At 44.7% G+C, this 20,134-nt stretch overlaps 2 protein-coding genes across 4 annotated transcripts in view; one reads left to right on the top strand and one right to left on the bottom strand.

Moving 5' to 3' along the window:
* SLC36A4 (solute carrier family 36 member 4) overlaps positions 1-7,136 on the bottom strand; it is a 98,289-nt gene extending 91,153 nt beyond the window's left edge. For all 3 annotated transcript variants that reach the window (XM_042839266.1, XM_042839268.1, XM_042839267.1), the window contains exon 1: positions 7,064-7,136. In XM_042839266.1, the coding sequence (XP_042695200.1) occupies positions 7,064-7,091 (28 nt within the window). In that variant the 5' untranslated portion in view covers positions 7,092-7,136. The remainder of the gene's footprint in view (positions 1-7,063) is intronic.
* Positions 7,137-19,357: 12,221 nt separating this feature from the next.
* The window catches only part of DEUP1 (deuterosome assembly protein 1), an 85,567-nt gene continuing 84,790 nt past the window's right edge, over positions 19,358-20,134 (top strand). The window contains exon 1 of the mRNA XM_042838816.1: positions 19,358-19,383. The gene's annotated coding sequence lies outside the window, so the exon portion shown is untranslated. The remainder of the gene's footprint in view (positions 19,384-20,134) is intronic.

Genomic DNA, 20,134 nt, shown 5'->3' with positions numbered 1-20,134 from the left:
GCACTTTTGAATGTAAGAATTTACAAAATAGAAGACATGCAGGTCAGACAAAATATACAATCTTGATTCACTTAAATTCCCTGTATTTAGTCGGTGCTGTGGCCTGTCCTCTTCAATATCTTTATTGATGACCTCGATGAGGGCACTGAGTGCACCCTCAGTAAATTCGCAGATGACACCAAACTGGCTGGAAGTGTGGATCTGCCTGGGGCATGCGAGGCCCTACAGAGGGATCTGGACAGGCTGGAGAGCTGGGCTGAAGCCAATGGGATGAGTTTCAACAAGGCCAAATGCCGGGTGCTGCACTTCGGCCACAACAACCCCAGGCGACGCTACAGGCTTGGGGCGGTGTGGCTGGAGGACTGCGTAGAGGAAATGGACCTGGGGGTATTGATTGATGCTCGGCTGAACATGAGCCGACAGTGTGCCCAGGTGGCCAAGAAGGCCAATGGCATCCTGGCTTGCATCAGAAACAGTGTTGCAAGCAGGAGCAGAGAGGTGATTGTTCCCCTTTACTCAGCAATAGCGAGGCCGCACCTCGAGTACTGTGTCCAGTTTTGGGCCCCTCACTGCAAAAAAGATATTGAGGCCCTGGAACGTGTTCAAAGGAGGGCAACAAAGCTGGTGAGGGGTCTGGAACACAGGCCATATGAGGAGAGGCTGAAGGAGCTGGGAATGTTCAGCCTGGAGAAGAGGAGGCTCAGGGGAGACCTCATTGCTCTCTATAACTTCCTGAAGGGAGGTTGTGGTGAGCTGGGGGTCGGCCTCTTCTCTCGTGTCATTAGTGATAGGACCAGGGGGAATGGCTTCAAGCTACGGCAGGGGAGATTCAGGCTGGACATGAGGAAGTATTACTTTTCAGAAAGGGTGGTCAGGCACTGGAACGGACTGCCCAGGGAGGTGGTGGAGTCACCGACCCTAGGGGTGTTCAAGGAAAGACTGGATGTTGTGTTGAGGGACATGGTTTAGTGGGAGCTATTGGGAATAGGTGAACGGTTGGACTGGGTGATCTTTTAGGTCTTTTCCAACCTTGGTGATTCTATGATTGGCATGCGTGGAAGCACAAGGATGTTCTCTTATCTACAGAATGCAGACATCAGCTTTCCAGAAAGACTGATCATCCAAAAAGGACTGCAGCTTCTCCACCCAGAACCAGGCATTCCAAAGTTCCTGAATTGCCTCTTTCTCCCCAACGTTCTTCCTTGATCCTATGACTTGTGTACAGCTTGGGGCTACAATATATGAATGAATCAGCCACCAGTGACAGTGGTAAGACATAATGTAATTTTTTGATCATGCAGCTTTCTCAGCATGGCTCTGACAATAGATCTCCACTGTTGGGGGTACTGCATCTGTGTCCCAGCTGCCCAGTCCATACTTGCACAGATATTTAATTTTGGATATTACACAAATCTAATGGATCCAAGTATGTGGTCTAGAGCACATCAGTGAAAAAAAAATAACCTTTATCTGTCCCACAAAGCTGATACATACCCACAAAGTAGAAGAGCAAGTACTCAGCCTACATGGACCTAGCCTGAGACCGTCTGTGAGAAGTACATAGTCACTGCCAGAGCCTTAGCATGGAATATCAAAACTTAGAGTGCTTCCTAGCATAGAATCCTAGAATGGCCTGGGTTGAAAAGGATCATAATGATCCCCTAGTTTCAACCCCTCTGTTATGTGCAGGGTCACCAGCCACCAGACCAGGCTGCCCAGAGCCACATCCAGCCTGGCCTTGAGTGCCTCCAGGGATGGGGCATCCACAGCCTCCTTGGGCAACCTGTTCCAGTGTGTCACCACCCTCTGTATGAAAAACTTCCTCCTCGTATCTAACCTAAACCTCCCCCATCTCAATTTAAAACTATTCCCCCTTGTCCTATCACTATCCACCCTCATAAACAGCCATTCCCCCTGCTGTTTATATGCTCCCTTCAAGTACTGGAAGGCCACAGTGAGGTCTCCAAGATAAACAATCCCAGTTCCCTCAACCTTTCCTCATAGGAGAGGAGCTCCAGCCCTCTGATCATCTCAGTGGCCCCTGCATGGTCCAATAAGCATAAATAGGGCATTAAACTCAAAGAACAGCACAAGCATGCCAAACCTCAGCTGGAGGTGAACCCTGCAGCCTGTTGCCTCATGAAGCATACGGTACAACATACATCTCAGTCTTCCTTAGGCTCCTGTTCCACCAAGCTGCCTCAAATGCATCCAAACTTTATTCACTATTGAAGATCCACTTCAGTAACAGTATTTGCAGAGCTGTTGTGGATGCTTTGTCCCTGGAAGTGCTGAAGGGCAGGAACAAGCCCTGGGCAGCAGTCAGCCCACAGCAAGGGGCTGGAACTGGATTGTGTGCATTCCGTGATTTTGCATCACATTCAACACAGCACAGAACGACAGCTCACCTCTACGAATGCTTTGCTTCTACCTAGCCAAAGAACCACACAATTTTCAAATGTAATACAAACCCCTTTTCAAACACTATTACAAAAATCTTGTTAGACCAAGCATTTCATCCAGCCTAACTTCACCTCTTATATATCATGCAAATATAGAATATTCGCTGTTGTTTCTGTACTCTTCTGCAAACATCCACAAAAGGATGCCAAAAAGCTCTGCAAGCAGCACTACTACTGACAACAAACCGTCACAAACCATGACAGATTCATGCTATGCTACATCACACAAACCTCAACCCTGCATCCTCAGACCTCCGAGGAACTTCAGCCACTAGGCAACCATTCACTATACAGTAGGAGATTAAAATGTCATTTTTAAATTGTGCTGACCAATATTTCCTGTTCGATGCATCTTCCTACCACTAGAATTCGGCTGCATCTCTGTAGACTTACTGCCAAAGAAACTGTTGAGCTGTTACTAAATGTACTTAATTCTAAGCCTATCTATACCACACTCAAGTAATCCCTTAGCTAGAAAGTTCTGCAAGCAAATGCATTTTCACTAAGAACTTCAGTTAGTTTTTCTATATTGCTCAAGCCATTAACACTCCAAAAACTAACTGAACCTCTCAGCACCACAAGTGACAAAACGAAGCTCCATCATTAAGGGCAACAAAAGGATGAAGCTGTTTCCACAGCTGCCAACCAAGTTAAAAACAAAGAAATATGAAAAACACAGTCAAACAATCTCCTGTTGTTCCTTCAGAGAAGTTCACCCCCTGGGCAAATTCTTATCTAAAACCTGCTTTGCAAATCAATTTAGCAGCTTGTTTTTGTTTCCCTTGAGGGTTTGGGAAGCGTGATCTAACAGCGAGAACTGGATTTGACATGTAAAAAAAGATTTAGGGATAGGATATAGCTTATCATCATTTGTATCAGCTGGATTTACTCTGTTTATGAAAGAAGACAGATCTTGTTGGAGCAACACTTCCAGTGTATGAGGGATGCTCTGAAAGTAATGCTTCCTATTACATTCTGTCAGCCCATGAAAAAGAAGTGGATGTTGCTGTTACAGCACTGCACCATACGGCAGCAGAGGGGCAGTGTGTCAGAATGGTATCTGACATGGAAGTGCAGAGGAAGGTGTGCAACTGGATGCTTTTGTGTGAAAAAGATGGTACCCACTGACATTCATCAATGCTTGCTGAATATTTATGGAGAGCACTGTGGTCACAGCCACTGTCAGAGGCAGTGAGTGGTGCATTTCAGCAATGGTAACAGAGGATCATCTTTGCTGGTGCAGATTTTTATGAGCGCAGCATGTAGGCTCTCATTCATCAATGGCAAAAATACACATTTCATGTGGTAACCAGTGTTTCGTAGCTGAGAATTTGCTCTGTCAAACAGTATCATTGAGCTCTTTGTATCTGTTGTAGTTTCCAAGGAAATAAATAGGAGGCATTACTTTCAGAGCAACCTATGTACCCATTATATGCCTGGCAAAAGCATTAATCAAAGTGAATCTCACAGATACTTCATCACTTACTCACAGCTCCTACACAAGAACTTGCTAACACAGCCAGAAACACAGCAGGAGATTCAGAGTCCCACAAAATGTTTATTATAAACAGAAGGTGACTCACTGTCTCTGCTACAGGGATGCAGGCTCTATTTAATTTAATTTGCTCTTGTTTTGATTGCTGCATAAAAGCAAAAATCAGAAGAGAAGCACTAAGTCTATATACTAGCCTAAGTATGATTTGAAGCTTGTATTTTCTCATGGGGTACACTGACAACTTACACACAAGCCCACAGGCTCTGTCACATAACCAGGCTGTGGCTTCTATATGGGACAAGACTGACAACCGGGTCTGCGCACAGCAGATACACTCCTGGTCCGTAACACAGGACCACTCCACCATCCAGGGAACAGCCATCAGTGAGACAAGATGAGGCACTTGCTCAGCCATTCCATTCAATTTACAGATGTAAATTTATCATCCTGAAGTCATGGAGAAGCTCTTTCAGCAGTCAGAGCCAGGGCTCTCAAAAAATATTTAGTCACAGAGAAAACAGTAATTTCTTCTCAGAATCCACAACTGGTTCAGTAAGCAATGCACAATATAACTCTCAGTTAAGCTTTTAACCACAAGTATTTTCCTCCACACCCTAATCTTCAGCCTACGAAGAACCTTCATAGTACTTTCTGCAGAAGGTGAACTGTGCAGCACTGTCTATAAACACAAATGACTCATGGGCCCGACTCCTGAGCTCTACCACATTACTCTGTTATACACTCCCACAGCCACCACAGAAGCTCTCAAAGAGCATGAGGTTACTGAGCAGCAGTTCCCGGGGCACAACTGCCTGGATTGAATGGCTTGTGAATCCTTTCTAGCTCCAGGGGGAGGTAATCCCATTCAACCCCTTACCAGCCAACCCCTGCCCATTTCTCACTACCATAACTCCAACTGGATGCAAGAGGAATGAAAAGAAAAAAAAAGAAAAAATGAAAAATGTCTTCCAAAATTAAAATGTAAAAGGAAAACTCGTGTTAAAGAAGCACCTTTTTTTTTTTAAATTGCTATATAGTAACATTATTTACAGAATAAAAGTTAATATTATATTTTGCTAGCTTTCTTTGCTGCGTGCTATGCATAGTGCGGCTACTTTAATTATTATTTGGGGCAGAGGGAGATAACTTTGCATCACGTTTCTCTCCATTACAGACTGTATTTCAGAAGTCAATTTATTCTGCTTTACAGTACGATTTTTTCTATTAATAAATGTTGAGAAGTCAATAACATCACTGAGTAAGCAGGAAGAAGTGTTTGCTTCTGTATGAAAATCATCAAAATCCAGGAGACGAACACAACAAAACACAAGTTACAAAACCCTTCACAGCTTATTATGCTCTTGCAGAGAAGCTCTTTTACCCCTGTTGACAATCACACATTTATTTGCGAAGTCTTAATTAATCCAGTGCACTATCTAGACCAAGGCGCACATTTCTACATGATTAACATGCGGTCAACTGATGACACGTGGGTAAGAACTTGAATGCTATTAAGAACTCATAGAGTCATTATGGTTGGAGAAAACCTCTAAGCTCACCTAGCCCAACCAACAACCCACTCCCATCATGCCCACACACCACATCTCTCAGTGCCTCATCTCCAGTTACTGAACATCTCCAGGGACGGTGACTCCACCACTTCCCTGGGCAGCCTGTTCCAATACCTCACCGCTCTTGCAGAGAAGAAATTTGTCCTAATATCCAACCTGAACCTCCTCTGGTGCAACTTGAGGCCACTGCCTCTCATCCTATTGCTGTTACTGGGGAAAAGAGAGTGACACCCAACTCACCACAACCTTTCAGGCAGTTGTACAGAGCAATAAGGTCTCCCCCTGAACCTCCTCTTCTCCGGACTACACAATCCCAGTTCCTCCTAACACTTGTGTTCCAGACCCTTCACAGCTTCACTGCCCTTCTATGGGCACACTCCAGGGCCCTCGTAGTGAGGGGCCCGAAACTTGTGGAGCAGCCTCACCAGTGTTGAGTACAGGGGGACCATCACCTCCTTGCTCCAGCTAGCTGCACTATTTCTGATACAAGCCAGGATGCTACCTGCCTTCTTGGCCACCTGGGCCACTGCTAACTTGCATTCAACCAGCTGTCAACCAGCTCCCCCAGATCCTTTCCCTCTGTGCAGCTTCCCAGCCACCCTGCCCCAAGCCTGTAGCGTTGCAAGGGGTTGTTGTGACCAAAGTGCAGAACCCAGTACTGGATCCCATTGAAGCTCACACAGCTGGCCTCAGCCCATTGATCCAGCCTGTGCAGATCCCTCTGTGGGGCCTTCCTACCCTCAATCAGATCAGCACTTACTCCCAAACTGCACAATCAATAAACACAAAGATGTATAACAGGACCAATCAGCAATTTTTAAAAATCTCAAGTTTAATCAAGATAATCCAGTTTACCTACATTCTTAAGCAGATAATCCCGTAAATAATAATAATAATAATAATTCTCTTTCTGAAGGTCTGACAATCCCTGGCATGCCCGCAAATCTGAGCAGCTGACTGAAGCAATGAAGCTTCCCCCGTCACTTCGCAGCCTCTCACTGCAGGATGGATCAGCCTCGGGAAATCCAAACTCGAAGCACGCCTCCCGTTTTTTGTCACCAGCAGGGGACGGGAGGAACCCTTCAGAGGCAGGGGCACACAGCTGCGCCTGAGGCTGCAGCCCTCCATCCAGCCCTGGATCGGTCCCCTCTGCCCTCCCTTCCCCGAGCTCCGGAGGCAGCTTCCCGCGAGGTCCTTGCGAAGCGAAGCCGCCACCCGCCCCCCGCGGGCCCACCGACCTCGCCCCGCTCCCCTCAGCCCCTCCCGGTGTCCCCACAGAGCAGAACCGGCTCCGGACCGCTCATAAGGAGTGGCGCAGCGCACCGCTCCCCCCGGTGGGATGGTTCCTCCCGCCCGCCACGATGCGCTGAACGCTGCAGCGCATCCCCCCGTGGGCCGAACCATTCCGCCACCAAGGGAGGGGGAAAGAAGTCGGCCGGTCGCACCTCACGTCGCTCCCCTCCCCGCCCCGCGGCGATCTGCCGTCTCTCTGCCCGCCGGCCTCCCCCACCGGCGGCGCGCACGGCGCGGCTCACCCAGCTCCTCCCCGCCGGTAGCGTCCATCTCCCACCGGCTCCTCCGCGCCCTTCCGCCAATGTGGAGCCGGCCGGCCCGCTACTGCGCATGCGCTGCGGCGCGCCTGGCGGGGGCGAACCATAGATAGCGGCCGGAAGGAGAGGACGCGCGGGAGCCAGGGGGTTTGGTCCTTCGGGCGGGGTTGGCCGTGGCCGCCATGTTGGGTGCGTTGACGCCTTGTCAGCCACCGCCCGTACTGACCTTTGGTCCCTAACAGCAGCTATCCTGCTGATGGCTGCCCCTGTAAACGCCTCAGCTTCACCCTGTGCCTCCTTACAATCAGTCTAAATCTCCCCTCAGGGTGAAGTAATATACAGAATCCTTGTTCTCTGTGAAATTAAGCATTGTGCAGTAAAAGCTGTAATTCCATGAATATTTGTTGTCATGATATGAAGCCCTTAATATAGAGCTCTTTAAGGGGGCAGAGGCAGGAGGAGAAACAAAGGGAAAGAAGTTGGACTGAATGATCTCCAGAGGGCCCTCCCAACCCCTATGATTCTGTGACTCTGTGAAAGTATGGTGTTTTAAACTCCTAGGGTTTTCAGCTGAGGTTTTGCTGTTTATCTTAAAAGGAACAGTGTTTGAGAAAGCCTTCTTCAATCAAGTGTTTTCTGTTGTTGCTTTTAAGTACTTGGAGACTGATCTCCCACTAACCTGGCTCTCACAGCTTAACCCATCTTTGTGCCAGTTGCTCCCAGAGTAACCCATCAGTGTTCTTCATCACAGCTGTAAAAGTTATGCCTATACTGATGCTTGATACGATTTAACTAATAAAGTTTTCACCTGTTGGTTTTCTAAAACAGAAAACTATCTTTGCAATGAGAAGACATTAAAAAACAAATTAATCAGTTTCCTATCAGGAGAAATGCAAGAGACTTCTGAAGGTTCCCAGAAGCTTCAGTCATCTTCATACATTCTTCTATGAGGAAAGGTTGAGGGAACTGGGCTTGTTTAGCTTGGAGAATAGAAGGCTGTGGGGAGACCTCAGTGTGGCCTTCCAGTACTTGAAGGGAGGAGGAATGGCTGTTTATGAGGGTGGACAGTGACAGCACAAGGGGAAATGGTTTTAAACTGAGACGAGAGGTTTAGGTTAAATATTAGGAGAGAGTTTTTCACACAGAGGGTGGTGACGCACTGGAACAGGCCGCCCAAGGAGGCTGTGGATGCCCCATGCCTGGAGGCATTCAAAGCCAGGCTGGATGTGGCTCTGGGCAGCCTGGTCTGCTGGTTGGTGACCTTGCACATAGCAGGGGCTTGGAATTAATTGATCGTTGTAAGCCTTTTCAGCCCAGGCCTTTCTATGATACAAGTATAAATAATTCAATTATCTACAAAGTTCCACTAGGGAAAACAACGATTTTCTATCACCAGCTTTATGTTCTATGAAGCTATTTTAAAAAAGAGCCATGCATGTGAGCTATTGGCTTATTGAATTTATTCTGGAAAAGGGCTCACATTATGCAACCTGTGACTGCAGGTTATTGATTTCAGAAACTGCTTTGCTATTTACAGTATTTATGTGACGTGTTCACTTAGAATATATAAATTTTGTTTATATTCATGCATATTCTATGTTCTCTGCTGTTTCTAATAACAGCAAAGTTTGTTCCCTGAAAAAAAAAAAAAAAAGTATCAGATTATATTAGTTTATATTAAAAATCTGTATTCAATAAGGATGTTCATTCCTTCTACTTTGACACTGCATTTCAGGACTTGGTGCACAGTAAATCCTTCATACATGCTGTAGAGATTTGACGGCATGATACATCATTAATTCACATCTCAGTGCCATTTATTTCCACTGTTTTCCACTACTGCATCGGAGGTCACTCCTCAGGGAAGAGGCTTGTGATGTGTTGAGGGAGATTTCTCTAGTATGCTCCAAAAAACATACCAAATATCTGGTAGCCAGCAGTGATCAATTAATGTTCAAAAAAATGCAGGAGAGTTTATGTTGTGATGGATATTCATGGTTTTACTATATTTGTATTGTTCCTCTTTAGTAAGAATGGGAGGATTTACTTTAATACAGGCATCTGGTTTATTTCTAATCATCCATCCATCCATCAATGCAAAATTACCTCATGCTGTGAATATTGCAGTCACCAAATGCATATTTATATTAAGCTTCATATTCTGAATAGCATTTGCAGCTTCTCTCTTAGAAATCATGGGTTCAACTCGTTGATTTTATTGTTTTTTTCCACAAAGATATCAATTAGCTTTGGTTTAGAGGTTTCTCAAGTTTTGAGGGACTTTTCTTCGAATTCTTTGCAGAATCTATTTTTCAGGTTCTTTGTATTTCTCTTCCTGACCACCTGAGGCAGTAAGTCTCACAGTTGAATTATGTGTCATCCAAAAAGGCATGTCCTTTTGTGCCTGTACCTGATGCATCAGAAGTGCAGACATACAAACACACTAAAGACCTTTCTGCCTCCATCTGACTAGTTGTACTTCTGCTTTGTGTAGCAGTTCATATTTTAATATTTTATGCAGGTTCTCAGTTACAAGATGATTAGTTTGCATGATGCTTTAATGAGCCATTGGTAGCCTTCAATTATGTTGCCATCTGTTTGCCTGTAGTCTATAATTCTGTCTGATTGGCAAATGGTTGGCATTGCTCCAAGGTTTATATCACTGTTATCTACTTCAGACCACACGAACACATTTTGGTATCCCCTTGAATATGAATGCTGCATCCACATTTCACTGCATCTCAAATAGCTTATTGCTTACCTAGGAATCAAAGAGCAATAGCTCCTTTGATCACTGACATGAAAACATTTATACATACTTCCAATTCAGCAGTCAAAATTGTGAGCTTCCTTTCTTATAAATTCCTCATGTTCTATTTTCTGGTATGTATTGGCCAGTTTCCAAGCATCCCTACTTTAGCTTTTTGGCAAAATATCAACGTCCTAAACTGTCATAAAAAGTCAGCATCTTAGTGGTCAGTATCACTTAAAAATGTAATAAACTTGCAGTCTTAAGTTTTTAGGAGGGCGTTATTTTGATGTGTATTGGCTCGGAAACTATTTTGTTACATCTTCCTACTATGAATTTTCAGGCTACGCATGGAACAGCTTTTATTTGTTCACCATGATGAGTCTTTTGGAAGAAGTTCCAAAGGTTGGTTTCCATTGTGTTTGATAGATTCACAGAATCAGAGAATGGTTGAGGTGGGAAGGGACCTCTGGTTCTGCCTGCTCCAACCCCTGCTCAAGCAAGGACAGCAAAAGCAGGGTGCCCAAAATAATGCCCCAGCCGTTTTGGAAGATCTCCAAGGAGGAGACCTCACAGCCTCTCTGGGCTGCCTGTGCCAGTGCTCCATCATGCACAGCATAGAAGGGCTTCTGGTGTTGTAAGAGATTATTCTTTTATGCCTCAAAGCTTGCTGAGGAACGTGTCCAAACAAGTCCTTGACCAGGCTTGAGAAATCTTTAGTCTGGAGGACACAGATGGACAAGTCCTGGGTAAGGGTTGCAAAATCCTTTGTCTGAGGAACACAGATGGACAAGGCCAGGGGCAACGAGAGAGATAAGCCGCAGATTAATGGCCAGGAAGCCGTCTTTTGTGTGGGCTTATCTCCAGGGAGATCGTCCTGTCAGGGGGTACTGCACATGACTCTTACCCAGGAGTCCAGGAATGCCATGCTGGCAGAAGAAGAAGGATAAAAAGGGGACCTGCAATCATGAGGTTTAGGTTTCTGGGAACAGATTCCTCATGAAGAAGAAGCTTTACGGCCATGAGAAGATTCACGTCCTGCCCCTCTTCCTCCTGGACCTACTCTGTCGCTGCAGCCTCTTGCTGCCTAAGGCCAGCCATGCTGCTGCTCCCTCCCAAAAGGTTTCTGACAACAGATTCCTCACGACATGATGCCTGCATGCTGAAGAAGAACAAAGGTGTCTGCCATCAGCTCCCTCACTACGGAATGCCTGCATGCTGACAGACTCTCCTGGACCTGAGTCCTCCTTCTTCCTCCCAGACTCATCCTGCAGACTATCCCCACTTTACACAATTCTTGCTTCTTTCCTATCTTGTCTATCACCCACCTTCTTTTCCTCATCACCTGATTCATAATAGTGTTCGTCTTCCCTTTCCCCATCACCTTGATTGAGATTTGTAATAAACAAGGCGGACCAACATTTGAACCGTTGCTTCTTAATCTCACACTGGGTATATATATATCAAAGAACCTCCTGTGCCTCCTATAAATTGGAGCGAGACAGATGTTCAGATAGAATCTCCTGTGCAGCAGTTTTTTCCCATTGCCTCTTGTCCTGGTACTGGGCACCACTGACAAGAGCTTGGCTCTGTCTACTTTGTATTGATGAAATCCCACTAAGCCTCCTCCAGGCTGATCAGCCCCAACCCTTTCAGCATCTCCTCACAGAGTTGATTCTCCAGCTCTTTATCATCTTTGTAGCCTTTCGTTGGACTCTCTGGTCTGTCCAGGTCTCTCTAATACTGGGTGGCCCAGAACTGAACATGAGACTGGCTTCACCAGTGCTGAATAGAGGGGAAAGATAACTTTTCCTGGCCTGCTGGTGATGATGCTTTGTATAATGCTGCCCAGAATACTACTTGCCTTCTTAGCAGCGAGGACACATTGCTAGCTCACATTCTTCTTGATGTCCACCAGGAGCCCTAGGTGTTTTTTTGATGGGCTGCTTTCAGCTGGGTGGCACGTAGCATGTCCTGAGGTTGTTCATGAGGTACGTAGCTGTGTTTTCACATGTGTGTTTTCAATGTCACTGCTTAAGAAAACAAATCTTAAAGGGACCACTGTGCTCAACAGCTATGCTTAAAACTCCAAAATTACTGTTCACAGATTTGATTGCTACAGATGTGATGAAAAAGAAATTTTAGATGATTCCCACTAGAATCTGTAAAATTTGGCTGTTTTGTAACCAAGTGTTAAAAGCCTGGACTGTGTTGATTCTCTTTAAGCTTTGATGAAGAATAAATATGATTACAGAAGATGCTGCAGCTGTCACAAGAGCTGTTGGTGGTTCATACTTCAAACAGAAATCCTCAGCACCATTCAAACATCAGAAGCATGTGAAAAAGCTAGCAGGATGTTTCCCAACATGACTCATTGTCACAAGGCACAAGTAAAATATTTTTCTGTCACTTAATGAAAACAAAAGATCTATATTTGCATATGGATCTTCATAAGGGACTTGTCAGTCAAGTTTTGCCAATATCAATGTTTTCTTTAATTGTTTAATTTAATGGGCTGCCAGTGTCAACTTCCTTTCACTACTGTTCAGAGTCAAAGTGCAGCATCTCTTCAATAAGCAGATCACCTGCCATAATACCACTGATGTTTAGATACAAACAAATCTTTGTCAGATCATGTATCACTAATCTCACATATTTTAAATAAAGAAATCCAGATGTTATGCATGACAAACTTACTAAGCCACACTAAAGAAGATCATATGATCATTTTGGATAGTGTCTCAGATTTATAACGCTTTTCCATATTATGCAGCTCAATTCACCTATGTTAGAAGCTGACGAATAGTGAAGCCTGTGGATGTTCTATGGACATAACACAGATTAGTCTAAGCATCAGTGTGGACCTACCGTAATGTTTATTAAATTACCTAGATGGGTTAAATACTGCACATGGCCATTAGGTCTTGCCATCTGTCACCAGCATATGGTCAGTTGTGTCTTGTGCTATACTGTTCAGGGGAACGCTCACGTTCTGGATATCTAACCAGATTTCTCCAAGAATATGTCCAGGCACTGTTCAAGGGACAGTTCTCTTCAAGCCTGCTCCCAAAAAACATTGACGACAAGAATGAGTCAACTGAAGTCTGGCTCCCTCCGTTTCCATAGCCCCCCCACCACTATCCCGAGCAGCCTTTGCACTTTCAGGACACCCACACCTCCAGATACAATGTTTTCTGGGCATTTAATACATGCACAAGAATGGAAAGTAAATGGCTGAGTAAGGGATAAGAATTGTGGTGTTGTAAGGTAAATCTCTCTCTCTGTTATAAGAGAGTTCTACTATTCCTGGTTTTCACATCTAGGCAGTACATAAGCCCAGATCTCTTTCGAAGGTGCTGGCTGTGATACCACAAAAAAGATGTGACCCACCAGCACAGCCCTAGAGTGGCTGTCAGATTCACATCTGATTTGGGAACTAGCATAGCCTAAGGCATGAGGCATTACTCCCAGAGCCTGCTCTAATTTAAGAAAACCTCCAGAGAACTGCAGCTCAGAGCAACTGAAAATCCACACCACCTCACGCACTGTGGGGATTCATTTCATGCATCTTGTGGGAATTCTTCCTTCAGCAGCTTTTGTGGCCTTTGTGTTCCTCTGAAGCAGTGTTCAAAGTGGAGTGTGATGAGGGGGAGGGTTATCTGCCTCCCTGTGCTTCCAGAAGCAAAACTAGTTACAGGATACTGTAAAATCATAGCTAGCCAATAGTAAAAAGTTGTTACTGAAAATATTTGTTAAAGCTGTAGGAAATGTTAGTTATAGAAATCAGAACAATAGCTACACAGAACATTTTCATTTAATTCCGTTCAATCAAACGAGAAAAAAAAATACTAGAAGGGGCCAGAAAGCTCCTAGGAAATTCATAATCATCAGACAGCTGAGCTCTATGGTAAATACGCCTATCGAATTTTCCCAGGATCAGTAGTACATCATTCTGGAACTTGTAATTGGTCTGTATGTGCAAGACTCACAATAGTACTGATTTGTTCAGTTGAACGTGATGATCCAGCTCCTCTTCATCTGCTCCTAGCTTTATTCAGTGCTCAGTGAAAACTAAGATGTCTACCATTTGGCACTTATTTTAGAAATTCAGGTCAACATCTCATCTTCAGGAAGCATTTAGAAGCTGTCTTTCTATCCACAGGAGCCCTTCTGTTAAACAAGATAATAATCAATCATACGCACTGTCTTTATAGCCAGACCCAATATAGGTAATTCAGAAAATGACCGATGACTTGTTTCTGCTTGCATAATATATTAAATCTGTGAGCAAGCAATAAGACATCTGGACTACTGCAGTCTAGCCACGGAAATCGAGAATACGCCATTTATTTTCCTTGTGTGTGACTTCTGTCCATCAGTGTTTAAGCATTGATTCAGATTCTACGAAGAGAAAAAAGGCCATGGAAATTGGTTAACGGCTTTTACAACTTGGTTCTTGTGACTGCCAAGCCAAACTAACCACTTCCTTGTGCTAACCTCAGTCCAGGATTGCACTCTTGTATTGGTATTATTTTTAAAAACTGAAGATGCCTGTAGAAGCCTTTCTTAATGTCATGCTGACCAATTTTTTGTATCCTCCTACACTAATGATAGCGTGAGATGAAGTTAAACCTCACAGAATCAATAAAGCTATGCTGAAGTAAATATTATCTCCAAAAAATGTCAAAAAGGCATCAAAGGTATTTATGAAATACTGGTATCCAGAACAGAATGAATGGAAGTGGAGAAGGGAGAGTAGGAAAAGGAGAGCAATGGAAAATTCATACAGTTTTGACTTTCTAGGCAGCTCATTCAGTTTGTGAAATGTCAGTGTCACAAGTGAACAGCCATCATTTCAGCTTTCAACGTAAACACAATGAAATTGTGTCTTCCATTCACAAAGAACTGGTGCTACACTCTAATTAGAAATAAATCGTCCTACATCTTTGCAAATATTGTTCATCCTAAAAATCTGTTTCTTGCTAGAATACTTATTATTGGATGTCAGTTGCATAAAAATGTGTATTCCAAACTTTATAAATTTAGCAGAACAGAATAATGCACTAACAGTTGTTGTCTTCTGGAATATTTAACTTACTTGGCATTTCCTTTATCAGTACACTGAACACCTCTTTTCCTATGCAACTGCATCTGATGCACTGTGATGTCCCAAAGGAGCTGGTGTCCCCTCACTGCTGTGATATCTGGGGAGGAGGTCACCACCCCTGTTACATGACTGTCTGTGAAGGTAACACAGGAGTGTTCTTGGAGGACCCTCGTATACAAAGATGTGGAAAAAAGATACCCTTTCCTCTCTCCCTTGTAAATCCACTTTGTATTTATTATACTCTGTAGGAATGATTTGGGATCATCACATAGCCCATATGCATTTGGCCTTCTCTGCTTTGGCCTCTCCCTTCCTATGTAAACAGCCTTAATCACGTTCATGTTTTCCCCAAAACCTCCCATTGCTGTGCTACCAGATCCAGCAATTGAAAAATGTCAGTTGCTACTGTCTTTATTTTCATACTATTTTAATTTGCCTGAAGAGGCCAAGGTAAAAATAACTCTTATTTTCCCTAGTGACTGTCATTGGTCTGACTACCACCGAGACTGGTGTTATAGAGCAAGGCAATACAAAAAAGGCAGTTGGATGCAGGAGTCTCTGACCTCTGTTTCTGTGTCCATCTGCTACAATGGAGCTGGCTAGCCTGTACCTCCTGGTATGATTCACAAGACAAGCACTGACAACATAGGCAGTGTTATTGGTCTGTCTTCTCTTCTGGAAGAAATTTCCTATATTTGAGGTCACTAACCCTCTGGTCCAAATTTGGTTGAACTTTCTAATGGCAGCACAGCTAACAAATCACACCATTTCTAAGAATACCGTGCTAAAAACAAGCCTGTATCCAATCTTTGCAACAAACCTACAAGCCCTTGGAATATCTTCTTGGCCCTCCTCTGGACCCTCTCCAAAAGCTCCATATTTTTCCTGTTTTGAGGACCCCAGACTTGGACGCAGGACATGGGGAGGACTTCACAAGGGTTGACTAGAAGGGGGCAATCATCTCCCTTGCCCTGCCTTGCCCTCTCCTTATGGAACCCAGGATAACATTGGCCTTCCAGGATGCAAGCGCACACTGCCGGCTCACGTTAAGTTTTTTATCAACCCAAGTCCTTCTCAGCAGGCCCACTCTCAAGGAGTTCTTCTCCCTGTCTGTAGATGTGGCGGCACTCGGTGTGGGTGCTGCTTGGGCTAAGGTGGGCGGTAGTTACAGGGGGTGGTTCTGGGTGGTACTTGATGGGTCAATGGGTTCACGGGGCGGTCATGTGTCACGGTATGTAGGTAGGTGTTGCACAGCATTAAATTGGCACTGGAGCTACACCTTAAGTTGTGCGTCTCTCATGTCCCTGTGCCAGGTGGGGGTGCAGACAGGAGGGCTGCTGATAAGGTGTTGTGGACCAGGCTGGGATTGCGTGGAGGTCAGCAACAGTATACATATCTGGGATTACCTCAACCCAAGTGCAAAACCTTGCACTTTCCTTTGTTAAACCTCAGTAGGTTCGCAAGGGCCCACCTTTCAATCATTTCATACGGCAAAGCCATTGAAAGGCAAGGAATTATCACAGTTATTTTAAAATACTCCTCTCCCTCACCATTTCATCAACACCATTCCCAAATCATAACAAAACAAAAAAGAGGAAAAAAAACTTTCCAGTTCATTGAACAGCCTACTTGTCTATGCCTGTAGAAGTGTCAAGATGCATTAGTGAGATACATTATCGAAGTATTAGTGATCAGCTGACGGCTGGCAGGTCACAGCTGTTGAGAGTTCCTCAAGTTCATCCAGGCTGATGCTCTCATTCTATAACCAGATCTTGTTCCCCATCTAGTGGCTACATTCGTTTTTACAATCATCGTTTTTTTAACTGATTTTTTATTTTTTTTTTTATATTAATGTACTGAGCAGCTAAGTACTTTGTAAGCCAAGTGATTTTAAGCAGAAGTGCCAATTAGATTGTTATCCTATAGCTAAGTGAGCATGCTCCATCTGGACAAAAAAGGTTCTGGGGACACCTCAGTGCAGCCTTCCAGTTCTTAAAGGGAACTTATAAACAGGATGGGAAACAACTTTTTACATGGGGCTGACAATAAGGGGGAATGGTTTTAAACAAAAAGAGGTGAGATTTACAATAGCTGTCAGGAGGAAAGATTTACAGCCCTGGCCCAGCTGCCCAGAGAGCTGTGCTATCCCATCCCTGGAGGTGCTCAAGGCCAGGTTGAATAGGCCCTGGGCAGCCTGAGCTGATGTGGGGCAACCAGCCCATGGCAGGGGTTGGGGCTGGGTGGGTTTTGAGCTCCCTTTCAACCCAAACCATTTAATGGTTCTATGATTCTTTGTGGTGAACAATTAGAAGTAAAAGGATAACTTCAGTGGGCAGTTAAGCACAGTAGCCTAGATTCTTAGAAGTTTATACAGAACTTTGCTATGTATCAGTAAACCCAATTGAAATACTGTTGTTTCTTCCATTTATCTTCACAGGAGCTGGAAAACAAGATTTAAATAGAAATAAGTAAATCTAACTGTAGATCTTTTTTGTTGCTTCCAGGATTTTGAGCCTTGCAAGGAAGCCGTGTTCTTGAACTTCTCACTGCCACTGTTAAAACAGAAAGCTCGCACCCGTCTGGTGGACAAGGGAAAGGCTCGTGACGTAGTCTACTTCAGCAAAGCCTTTGACGCTGTCTCCCACAGCATTCTCCTGCAGAAGCTGGCAGCCCGTGCCTTGGACTGGTACGTTCTTGGCTGGATAAGGAACTGGCTGGAGGGCCAGGCCCAGAGAGTGGTAGCAAATGCAGCTAAATCCAGCTGGCGACCAGTCAAGAGTGGTGTTCCCCAGGGGTTGGTGCTGGGGCCTGTCCTCTTCATCAATATCTTTATTGATGACCTCGATGAGGGCATTGAGTGCACCCTCAGTAAATTTGCAGATGACACCAAGTTGGCTGGAAGTGTGGATCTGCCTGGGGGTAGCGAGGCCCTACAGAGGGATCTGGACAGACTGGAGAGCTGGGCTGAAGCCAATGGGATGAGGTTTAACAACTGATGAGGTTCAAGGCCAAATGCCAGGTCCTGCACTTTGGCTGCTACAACCCCAGGCAACGTTACAGGCTTGGCGTGGAGTGGCTGGAAGACTGTGTAGAGGAAATGGACCTGGGGGTATTGATTGATGCTCGGCTGAACATGAGCCAGCAGTGTGCCCAGGAGGCCAAGAAGGCCAATGGCGTCCTGGTTTGCATCAGGAATAGTGCTGCCAGCAGGAACACAGAAGTGATTGTCCCCCTGCACTCAGCTCTGGTGAGGCTGCACCTTGAGTTCTGTGTCCAGTTTTGGGCACCTCACTGCAAGAAAGACCCCTGGAGCGGGTTCAAAAAGGGCAACAAAGCTGGTGAGGGGTCTGGAGCACAGGGCTGATGAGTGGCTGAAGGAGCTGGGATTGTTCAGTCTGGAGAAGAGGCTCAGGGGAGATCTGATTGCTCTCTATAACTACCTGAAGGGAGGTTGCAGTGAGCTGGGGGTCGGCCTCTTCTCTCGTGTAGCTGGTGATAGCACTAGAGGGAATGGTTTCAAGCTGCGCCAGGGGAGATTTAGGCTGGATATTAGGAAATGCTACTTTTCTGAAAGAGTGGTCAGGCACTGGAATGGGCTGCCCAGGAAGGTGGTGGAGTCACCGACCCTGGGGGTGTTCAAGGAACGTTTGGATTTTGTGTTGAGGGACATGGTGTAGTGAGAACTATTGTTGATGGGTGGATGGTCGGACTGAGTGATCTTGTAGGTCTTTTCCAACCTTGGTGATTCTGTGATTCTGTAACTTTTATTGGCCATCTGTGAATGGTCATCATTCACCCTCGAGAAGTGTAGCAGGCAGAACTAATACTAACATTTATAACTAATATATATCTATTTCAATATGTCTAGTTCTTAAATAGGAAATAGCTACCTTTGTGTTTATCCCACTGAATCTCTGAATTATATTTCTCATCTAAGCATGGCTTGCATTGCTATCATCTGAAGTACTTTGTATTATCAGCATGTACTACAATAAGCAGTAACAGTAAATTAAACGGTGCTAGCACACAGTCTTAGACACTAACAAATTATCATTTATACTATTTATTTCTTAGGGTAGTGCCTGGGGTATTTTCACGCTTAAAGTTTCCTAAACAACTCCCAGGCATAATTAAGGACTCGGCACAGGCCATTTTCAATTAAATAGTCACTCTATTTGGGAGGAAAAAGAGTTTGAAAGTTGGCTCAAGTGCTAGAGAATGTGCTTAAGGTGGTGATAAAGACATAGCCCTTAGATACATCCATACAATGGGAAAGTAAAAGAGACAGATTGAAAGTTTAAATAATGACCTCCCACACACATAAATACAGAGTTTAGTGAGCTTCTCTAAACAACTTCCTTTTGTTGCGAGTTTCAGAAATCTGATTTTTTTTCGAAACAAGCAGCCTGCAGAGCCCAGAAGTCCCACCCAGATTTGGAGCCATTGAATGTAAGTATCTTCCTCTCTCCTGAATTGGTAGATGTGTAGTAAAATTTGAATTTAGATTTAATGTCTTATTTTTATTGCTATTCTTTATGCAAAGGACAAGAAATCTCTTGCCAGTGTGTACTATCCAGTAAAGAAGAGTATTCTGGATCTTTACTGAGTAGAGATTTGGGGAAGTTTTGTATTTCCCTTATAACTAACAATTTAGTTCAATTCAGTTAATTTACTTCCAAAGGAGGATCACAAAGATGATCAAAGGGCTGGAGCACCTCTCCTAGAAAGAAAGGTTGAGGGACACGTGCTTGTTTAGTTTGGAGAAGAGAAGGCTCTGCGGAGCCCTCCTCCCAGCCTTCCAGTACTTGAAGGGAGCTTACAGGCAGGAAGGGGACTGACTTTTTACGCATCCTCATTGCAATAAGACAAGGGGGAATTACTTAAAGGTAAAAGAGAGGGCATTTAAGTTGGATGTTAGGAATAAATTTTTTACGTAGAGTGTGGTGAGGCCCTGGCACAGCTGCCCAGAGAGCTATGGTGCCCCATCCCTGGAGGTCCTCAAGGCCAGGCTGGATGGGCCCTGGGCAGCCTGGACTGGGGAGGGAGCAAACAGCCCATGGCAGGGATTGGGGCTGGGTGGGCTGTGAGGTGCCCTCCAACCTGAGCCCTTCTATGATTCAGTGATAAATAATATCTCTGAGAGTATGTCTGACATTTGACCTCATCATTCTACAGGAAACAATTCAAATAAGAAAAGCTA

The sequence above is a fragment of the Centrocercus urophasianus genome, unplaced genomic scaffold, assembly GCF_019232065.1.
Source record: "Centrocercus urophasianus isolate 14NV4802_14NV808 unplaced genomic scaffold, USGS_Curo_1.0 seq_9, whole genome shotgun sequence".
Taxonomy (NCBI): Eukaryota; Metazoa; Chordata; class Aves; order Galliformes; family Phasianidae; genus Centrocercus; species Centrocercus urophasianus.
The sequence above is the reverse complement of the archived record's forward strand: the minus strand, read 5'-3'. Positions and strand labels throughout refer to the sequence as shown.